This window comes from Euphorbia lathyris, chromosome 2 (assembly GCF_963576675.1).
Source record: "Euphorbia lathyris chromosome 2, ddEupLath1.1, whole genome shotgun sequence".
NCBI lineage: Eukaryota > Viridiplantae > Streptophyta > Magnoliopsida > Malpighiales > Euphorbiaceae > Euphorbia > Euphorbia lathyris.
Genome location: NC_088911.1, coordinates 28076756 through 28087145, shown reverse-complemented (window position 1 = coordinate 28087145; position 10390 = coordinate 28076756). Strand labels below are relative to the sequence as shown.

General features: G+C 27.7%; 1 protein-coding gene across 2 annotated transcripts; it reads right to left on the bottom strand.

Annotated features, from left to right (window-relative positions):
• Positions 1–2155: 2155 nt before the first annotated feature.
• On the bottom strand, positions 2156–9520 carry LOC136220472 (trehalose-phosphate phosphatase B-like). Of its 2 annotated transcripts, XM_066008283.1 has the most exons (11): positions 9482–9520; positions 8155–8292; positions 7154–7225; positions 5540–5680; positions 5377–5448; positions 4992–5081; positions 4800–4856; positions 4601–4702; positions 4437–4514; positions 4228–4368; positions 2156–2439 (listed from the first exon to the last, which is right to left on the bottom strand). In XM_066008283.1, the coding sequence occupies exons 2-11, from the start codon at positions 8254–8256 to the stop codon at positions 2293–2295; spliced, it is 1002 nt and encodes a 333-aa protein (XP_065864355.1). In that variant the 5' UTR covers positions 8257–8292; positions 9482–9520; the 3' UTR covers positions 2156–2292. The 2 variants fall into 2 exon arrangements, with proteins under 2 accessions (XP_065864355.1, XP_065864356.1); XM_066008284.1 differs by lacking the exons at positions 8155–8292; positions 9482–9520 and adding an exon at positions 7421–7503.
• Positions 9521–10390: the final 870 nt, after the last annotated feature.

The window sequence follows — 10390 nt, the reverse complement described above, 5'->3', positions numbered from 1 at the left end:
AGTAACTTATGCTTCAGACATGAAATTCACTTTTTGAAAAATGATTTACAATTATATCAAGTAAAAATTTCAATTATGTCAAACTAAGTAAATCATTATTTTTAATATATTTTAAGAATTAAGGGGGCGTTTAGTTTGAGGTCTTTAGGAATGGGAATGGGAATGAGAATGTGAGAGTTTCATTCCCTTTGTTCTTGTTTGTTTACAAAAAAAATCCATTCTCTTTACCCACTTTAGGTTAAGCCATTGCCCCACTTTAGGTTAAGCCATTACCCCATGTCCTCTAGGGAATTGGATTCCCTTTACTTCATTCCCTTTCCTAAACATATCCAAACACATAGGGGAATTAATGGTTATTCCTTTCCTTTCCTTTAGTTTCCCTTTCTTGATTCCTTTTCCCTTACCCATTGTGAACCAAACGCCCCCTAAGATTTATAACTAGGGGTCTACTTTTCAAAAAAAAAAACTAGGGGTTTAAGATTTATTTTTAGGCTTTAAAATTTATGAATTGGGGTCTAAAATTCTTAAATTGTGATATAAAATCATACTTTATTTATGATATATAGGAAATAGTAGCATATTTTGAATTAATTTTGATAGTATGATTTAGTTGTAATTTTATACTCAAATATAATTTTGGGTAAGTTACACAATATTTATATTTAAGTGAATTATTTACCACTCAAGTGGGTTTTGAAATAAATTTAGATAAATGTCACAAACTTGAAAATTAAAACTGTAAATACCACTAACCGTGTAATTGTTGGTTTCTAAGAAAATGCTTTGCAGAAATTCACTATCCGCAATTTGAAAAACTACCTTTTTTAATTGAATTTTCAACCAAAAACTCTCTGTTTTTATATGTGATTTTTCACACCCTAAACGAGGAGCAAAATCACATATACTTTATCTTGGTTTCACTAATTTTCGTTTTCAACTCTGGTCCAAAATAATCGGTTGGTTCTTCTAGAGCCTTATGACAATAAAGAAAATCATTCATGGTGATGATGATTGCAGTTTCAGAAAAATCTTATGTTTAGCAAAATTTTCACTTTCAATTTCTAAATAAAATGTCGACCTTATGACAAATTCTAAACAAATTGCGTGTTGACGTTTCATATAAAGAATAATTTATCCATCAAAATGCATGAATTTCTTAAATTTCATCAAAATGCATGAATTTCTTAAATTTCTTGAAAGTACATGAAATTTTACAATGTTTTGATTTGAATTGTACAGAATTTTAAAATCACATCTTGACTTTGAAGTGAAAAATCACACAAGAGAAGAAAAAAAATACAACGAAGATAATGAGTCCCTAAGAGTTCGGGATTAATTAATTAATAATTCAACTAATAAAAACAGTTATTCTCTGCAAAAAAAACAGTTATTAAAAAAATAGTGTAACCAATTTGTATGACAAAAGAATAGAAAGAATTGTTTTTTTTATATTCTTATTAATAGAAAATAAGTAATTGATAAAAGCAAATAAAATACCAACATTAAATGTAAAAAAAATAATAATGTAAAATAAATCTAATATATGACTATTGGTGTAAAAAGCTCAATTTGTAATACTTTCTAAACAGCCCAATTTTTAATGCTTTCAAAATTGAAGCCTGCAAAAGTCTTTGGCAGGTGAATTGGGCTGGCTAGGATAATATTTGAGAAAATTACATATAAAAACATGTTTGAAAATTATTTTACAGTTTGATAACTTCTTTTTCTGTTTTTATCATTTGCTAGTTTTTTTTAGATTTTTGTCATTCTACCATTTTTTATTTTTGTTTTTATCACATTTCAGTTATTTTTAAATTATTTCTAATTAAAAAAAAATTCAGCAGTTACAATGTCTGATAATATAACCATATTTTTTAAACTTGACATTTAAAGAAATTCTTTTTACACTAGTGGTTTGTTGTAAATAGTTAACCAAATCTGACTATTATGTAACTAACCCATAATATTTTGGAGAAAAGCCCAAATAAATCCGACCCAAAGATAATAAAATATTAAACACATAAAATGATAATCGAAAATTTAAATTGATAACAAATATATATGAAATTCAAATGGAAAATACTAATAATTAAGGTTCCATATGATTAAAATCATAAATATAAACCTATTTCAATCTTTGTCTCTGCTCTCCATGTTTTTCTAAACTTCTTTCTAGTAATAACTTTTAGGGGTATTTTATATAGTTAATTTGCATCCATAAAATTTAGCAACTTAACTATACTCTATATAACAAAATTAATCCCCCTTTTTTAATTATCATAAGATTTAAATTTAATGTGAAGAAGTTTTTTTCCAATTCACAAGCTGGTCGAGAAAGTCCTTCACTTCATTTGTATCACGCAAAGAATAGGTCGCTTTTGTCTCCTTTGCTATAGAAGAAACAATTATGGGATATCCTTGACCAATTTCTGTGATCATCTGTAAAAGTAAAATAAAAGAATTATTATATATTTCTAATAAATGTATGAAAAAGTTTCAATGTATCAATCCGGTCTTGAGGGGTTCTACCAGAAATTTTCTGAGAAGGGGGTGTTATTTTTACTAATCAAATTTTATAAAGTGTTTTTAAATCGAGAAAAATATTTTAATAGATATTCACATAACCGACAACAATGCCAAATAGAAAAAAATACAAACGATGAGAAGAGATGAGAAGATGAGAGATTTTTTTTTTTTAGAATGGAATTGAAGTTTCATAAGGAACTAACAGACACATGATTGTAAACCGTAGAGGGTTATTGTAAAGAAACAAAGGCGTCATTTCAATCTTGATTGTTTAGTTACAATAGATTTACTTTCTTTGTTTCGGTTTTTTAATTCAAGAACAAAAACGATATCACTGTAAGGACGAAATTTCAACTAAAGAACATAAGCACCAGGTTATAGATATCACTGTAAGGACGAAATTTCAACTAACGAAATTTCTACTGCATATAAAAATACGTTTTAAAGAAGTGGATTCAAAATAGCACCAATATAGGCCTAACATTTACAATATAATATCAATTTAGGTTCAACGTTTACAATATAACATCAATTTAGGCCTCACGTATAAAATAACACCAATATAGGCATAACGTTTACAAAATAATACGAATTTAAGCTTAACGTTTACAAAATATATCCAAGTTAAGCTAAACGTCACAATTAAATTAACCATATTATATTATTTTCCTATTAACTTTATATGTTATCTTTTTATTTAGTTTTATTTTCTTATTTATTATAATACAATTAATTAGTATTCTTGCCCATTAAAATCTTATATTTGTTTTTCATCAATCATTCCATGACTCCTAATTTTAGAATACTGACATGTATCAATATTATTTTACATGAGCCATGAAATTTATGAGTCATGCAATGGTTGATGAAAAACAAATGTAAGATCTTAGGTGTTGTTTGATAAAACTGAAAATTAAGTTCTGAAGAAATAAGTACTGAATTTTAAGTGCTGAATATTATAAGTGCTGAAAATATTGAATGATTTAATTTTTAAAAAAGTATGAGTTGATAATGTTTAACTTAAAATGATAAGTTAAATATTTTGACTTATCAAAATAAGTGGTTTTTAACTTAATTAACTAATTTAAGTGGTGGAAAAACAACCGTTATCAAATGCACTTAAATTAAATAAGTGTTTAACATTTTAATTTAAGCAATTAAGTGCTTTATCAAACAAGGGCAATAATACTAATTAATTGTATTATAATAAATAAGAAAATAGAACTAAATAAAAAGATAACATATAAAGTTAATTGGAAAATAATATAATATGGTTAATTTAATTGTGACGTTTAGCTTAAATTGTATATAGTTTGTAAACGTTAAGTTTAAATTCGTATTATTTTGTAAACGTTAAGCCTATATTGGTGTTATTTTATACGTGAGGCCTAAATTGATGCTATATTATAAACGTTAAGCCTAAATTGATATTATATTGTAAACGTTGAGCCTATATTGATGCTATTTTGAACGTTGAGCCTAAATTGGTACTTCCCAAAAATCTTAGGCATATTTTAGTACCTTATCCCAATAAATAATGATTATGCATTAAAGAAACATTTAAATTCTAAAGTTCAAATTTAAGACTAATATATAATAACATCATATGCTCAAAAAAAAATATATAATAACATCATCCTTCTTGAATCATTAAGCAATCAGGTATTAAATCTTAAAGTTGGTCATCATTTTCTCGTTTACCTCAAAAGCATCTTCATCAGTTTTGTCATCTCCAATATATAGAGGGAGAAAATCATTAGTGTCACCAAAACCAAGATTCTGAATCAGGTATTGCAAAGCACGACCCTTGTCCCAATCAATACGAGGTCGTATCTCAATAACCTGATCAGACAAAACACAATTAATGTTTGAAATTTTTTACAGTAAATGAAAATCATATTAAACAGTACCTTCCTGCCTCCACTTATGCGAAATGCAGGATAAGCGTCCATGATTGATTTCACAATCTCCTTAAGTGTATCAACTTCCTGCAATTTTCATAAATAAACATATATCATATTTTTGGTTGGGTTAATTAATTAATTAATTTAATTACTGTAATTAGTTTAATTACCTCAGGATTTACACGTCTGTAATGCACAGAAATGCAGAAAGTATTGTCTTCAATGAGGGAACCTTTGATGACCTTTGTTTTTTCTTCCAAAATTTTGAGTATCTTCCATTTAAAAATAATGAATAATGTTTCAAAAATTAATATTAGTGTGAGACCTAAAAAATAATCAAATATATATTATAGAGATGTTTATAATTACCTCTTGAATTGTAGGCAAAAAATCTTTTGCTGGTTGAAAGTAAATAACTTCATTTTCCTAATTAAAAATACAAAATCATCATTAATTTGTCTAAAACATTATTGAATCATTTTCAAGTAGTTTAGAACGGAATCAGGATGATCTTGTGCAAGAGACATCACACACGTAATGATCCAAAGAAAACACGAATACCTGACCATTAAAAGAAGGTGTCGTGGTCGAGATGTCCATTCCATGACTTCCAGCATAGGTTACATTATGAAGTTGCACAAATGCTTTCACCTGATGAAATCAGAATTTTTAAAAATAAAAAACATTCCAATTAATTCATTTATTAATTAACTAGATTTTCTTAAGTTGATTTTAAACTCGAGGTATAGTAATTAACGAAAATAGTCCATTATAATACGTGCATGATAAACAAAGCATTTAAAAGCATTACCAAAGATAGCAATGGTAAAAGTTGTCCAAATTCAAACATCACTCTAAAATATACTAATATTTAATTTTCGCTCTTATTTACATCACTTCTGTGCCACAACCTTAAAAAACAAATATTACGGAGAGGTTTATTAACCTTATCACGAGACCTTCCACTAACAATAGCAGTGGGGAAGAGAGAAGCAACTTGCTGAACAGCTGAACGCATCTGCATAAATTAATTAATTTATAATTAATGAAAAACATATATACTCCTTTAATTTAATATAAATATATATGAAGATTAATAAAAAATAAACCTTAGGAGACATGAAAGCTTGATCAGGGTCATCAACAATTGGGGAAAGAGTTCCATCATAATCCAAAAAAACAACTATCTTTTTCCCTTCTGCCTGCTTCATCATTCCTTCAAATGATTCCAGAGCTGATGGATGTTCTTCCTGTTCATTTTTATTACAAATTTTTGTTAGAGAAACTAGACATGTTCACAAGTTCGGGTACCATACAGTCCGTGTACAATGGCTTGGGCTTAGACAAAGAAAAGTTATATTAGATCCAACATAGCTCAGGCATCAAAGGCTGCCAATCAGGCTTGCAAGTCATACAAATATAGGTGGATTTATTTAAATTGAGTTTGAGATTTGATTTTTAAAGTCCCAACTCAACCGATCCAAACCCACCTAAATTAACAACGGCTAGGTTTAAGATAAACATTTTAAAGCTGAAATCTGTTGGGCTAGAGCTGAGTTTGCCCAAGAACATGTCTAATAGAAATTAGACATGTTAACATAGCCCGAATACTTAACCAGACTCGCGTCTAATGGCCTGCACTTGGACAAAAAAAATTTACATTGAACCCGCCTTGACCTATATCTACCAAATCTAATAACCATTTTTAGGTAGTGCAGGGAATTTATAGAAATAGAACGGTCCGGTCTACTAATATTAATTATTAAATATTATTTTAAAGTATTTCTTTTATATTTTTATTATAAAGAATATATATATTTTTCAGATGTGTTTATTTAGATTGGTTAGGTTTAAGTTGAGTATTTTAAAGCAAGAGCCTGTTGGACTCAATCCGACTCATGAACTAAGAATTTAGTAAAACAAAACTTTAAACTTCAAAATACATGTGTGAATTCACTAATATGGGACGGATATGAGATGCAAAAAGTATACCCGTTAGGGGTAATGTGACGGGTACGGATAATTAAAAAATAAACAGATCAGAGTTAGGGGTTGACACTACCCACGATTACCTACCCGTTGTCATCCCTTCTAATATAATAAACTATAAACTAATAAATTGGATACCCTATAGTTTATTTATTTGTGTGATTTTCTTTTATGTATAATGCATATTTACATCATTAAACTTGACAAGTTTTGCTTATTGATACCCTCAACTTTTAAAATAACCTATCACATCTAAAATGACACACCTATTGTTAGCTTTAACTATTATCACATTCTGACCTCCTACCCTACAAATTAAGGTTCAATTTTAATCTTCTCATCTTCAAATCAGACCGAATAAGCCACTATATTTCAATGGTCAAAATCGTTTGACTCTTCAGTAGTGTCTCATACAGTCTTAAACCTTTAAATTTCTTCAGAGGTAAAAACTGATCATAAGAAAAAAGTTGAAGCATAAAATTATTATTTTACCTCTCTTCTCATAAACTATTTCATATAAAATAAACAGTGATTTTCACTTGATCAGTGAGTGATTAAGTGAATTTGGTCAGTCACCGTTAGATCTAAACTTGTTAAAATCATATGATAAAGATTAAAACAATTGTATGGTTTAAATTTACACCTCCTAGATCTAACGATGACTGACCAAATTCACTTGTTCAGTCACTGATCAGATGAAAACCACTGTAAAATAAAAAAGAGAAGAAGTATACCAGCCATGTACTGTAAGAACATAGAGACGATGATGATGATTGATGCCCCATCAGATCCTTCACTATTTTTACCTGCAAAAATTAACCTTCTCATTTCAAACAATAACTCTATTTTATGAAAAAAAAATCAAACAAAATAACCATTTAATTTACATAATTCACTTCAAAACCAAAAAAAAATAATAAAAATTTCTCCAATAGTTGGTTGATCCTTAATAAAATCATCCCAAAATAAAATAAAATAAAAAACATGTATAAAACACTCACTTCAAATTTTGCAGAAGATGAGAAAAAAAATGAGGTCCTTATTTTCAACTAAAATGTCTCATATATATAGACTACAGACTGAGATTTGGGGGAGCAGACTGATTTTTAACCAAAAAAAAAAAAGGCATTTTGGAAACAATTTTCTCTATTCAATTTTGGTAATTCATAAATCTGAATCTTCTTTCAAATCCCAGTTATGGTATAGAATTATTATTCCCTATTTACAAATTTAAAGCAACATTAGAATTTGCAAATATTTATTAATTTCTTTTACTTGAAAAATGAAACATTTTCTGAACGTAAACAGACAAAACGACAAGTACGTTAGGACCGACTTTAAGATTTAGTACCTGATCGAGTTAATGATCTCGGAAGTATGTTATTACTAGATGTTAGTCATAAATTCCAACTCTATAAATTAATTTAAGTGTTGATATCATTTATTAAAAATAAAAAAAATCAGAATTATCATTTAGAGAAATATAATATAAAATAAAATTAGATAAATGGAAAAAATAATATTAAAATGTACTTTTTCATTAAAGATGAAATCTCAAAAGGTATAGGATTTGAAATAGAATATCACAACAGTTGAAAAGGGCAGTTATATTGCCATTAAAAGAATTAAAAACTTGACATATGGTCAATATATGCAGTGGGACTTTTTAAAACATGCATCAAAATATAAAATAAATATCTCAAAAAATCATGCAATAAAGGGGAATTTAATTAACCTTATTCAAAAGTCGTGGCTCGATCCAAAACACGTCACTCGTATGAAATAGCTTAGCGAGTTTCTTCTCTAACTTTTTGATGTATGCTTCTCGCCACGACATTTGATGTAGTTAAGTTCTTCGCTACTTCCTGCAATTCTTTATATAAAAATGAAAAAATTAATAATTTAAGTATTTATATTCCTAATAATTATATTATGTAGAATTTAATTAATTTTAATAAAATGTTTTTGATTTTATATAACTATTTTTTTTACTATTACTTCTATATAAATTGAATAGAGACAATTGTTTTGATGGTGTATCTAACAAACTGTATTTTTTTCTGAATAGAGACAATTGTTTTGATGGTGTATCTAACAAACTGTTTTTTTTATCAAAAAGAAAAAAATGTTTATTTATGACATGGTTTGAGATTAATAGTAATTAAAAGTTTAAGAATTTTTATATAAAAAAATAAAGTTCAAGAATCGTAAAGTTAATAACATCATAGTTTAAGGTCTATAAATGTAATTTATCCAATAAAATATGATAAGAATTCAAATTGTGTATTTGTACTTACCTAAAAAACTTGTAAATATTTTGGCAAGCTACAACGTTTTCCCCGTTCTTGGTCTAAGCAATCTTTAAAGACAATAATACCCTTCGCCTCAATAGAAAAAAAAATGTTTGGTAACACTGTTATTTAGACAATAATACCCTTCATTTCAAAAAATGTTTTTAGACTATTTATTCTCTAAATACATTCTTTGAAAAATCTTAATTTTCTTTCTTCCCTCCAACCAACCTTTCATGTTTTGAAATTTAATTGTCAAAAACACTCTTAGAAACATAAGGGTATTATCGTCAATCAACAGAAGGAGCCCAAACCGGAGGCAATTAGTGGATCAATGTCGGCCCACTTTCGCCCAAACCCAAAATCCAAACTAAGAACCCAAACCCACCAAATAGTAATAATAATATTAATAAAATTTAGCAAAAAAATTCTATTTTTCCACCTAACCAAATGCAATCAAATCCACCAATTGAAAACTATTATATCCCTCTCATAAAAAAAAAAAAAAATTAGACATGAGAATTTCTGGTTCGAAACTAAATTGATACCGAACTATTCAAGTTGGACACATTAGTACCACGTCTTGTACATAATAGGATTTCTCGTTAGACACGCAGTACGGTAGAATAATCTTACTAAAAAAGAATAGATAAATTTACCAAAACACAGAGAAACCCTTAATTGTATTCTTTTCTGTGTTTTTATATCTAATAGCAGAAAAATAAATATTTATGCATAAAATAAAAGGTGATTAAAAATATGAAAAAGTACCTTAATTTGAAGAACTGAAGAGGTTAATATGGAAATAAATAAAATGGGAGGGAGGGAAAGAAAGAGAAGGTGGAAGAAGGAGTGGAGGCTTTTATTTATAGACGCCGATCACAGGAAACTCGCCGATCAAGGATAAAAAGTTCCTACTTTTTTCTATTATATTTTCAATATTTTATATCAACTTTTTCTGAATCAATATATTTTTTTTTTAAGAAATCAATATAATTTCTTAATTTGTAATTCTATCATAAATTATTTAAAAATTCCGACGAAAAAAGTAATTAATTAAAACAAATACATAAAGGAAAAGTTGAAATTGATGGAAAAAATCCATTCTCCCAATTAAATATTGAAGTTTTGAGATACCAGTACATGGTATGGTTGAATTCACCCCCCAATGGACATGATTGTAAATGTCTACGTGCCATGTTTTAAGCTTGTCACGTGTGGTTAGGGTGCAAACATACCAGAGAAATTATTTCTCAATTAAAAATGGACAGTTAAGTTTATGGAATTGTGCGTCAAAACTTGCAATATAAACGAGGCGATTGGCGAGATATGCAAGGATTGAAAATGTCCCTCTTGAGTCTCTAGCGCCGTTATAGAAACTTTGCTAGATAAATTATTTTATTTAAGCTAATGTAAGTAATTAAAGACGAGTAAAATAAAGAAATTAAAAGTGCGATATTGACACGAGATTTGGTGAAAAATTGGTATTTTATTAATATGAATAAAAGTTTGAATACATATGTTGAAAGTAAAATGAAAAAAATGGATTGCAATTGAATTAATTTTATACTAAACATATAGGTTAGTCAATTGAATTGGAAAACAAATCAATATATAATTCAAATGTAATAACAAATAAAATTGAAATTCAACGACAAACTCGGAGCCACAATAGCTATC

Excerpts from the sequence above, each read along its gene's own strand:
- LOC136220472 (XM_066008283.1), bottom strand. The coding sequence starts at position 8,256 with ATGTCGTGGCGAGAAGCATACATCAAAAAGTTAGAGAAGAAACTCGCT. Across the intron at positions 4,857-4,991 it reads CACCTTCTTTTAATGGTCAG|GAAAATGAAGTTATTTACTT; the intron begins GTATTCGTGTTT and ends ATTTTTAATTAG. Across the intron at positions 4,515-4,600 it reads ACAGACGTGTAAATCCTGAG|GAAGTTGATACACTTAAGGA; the intron begins GTAATTAAACTA and ends TGAAAATTGCAG.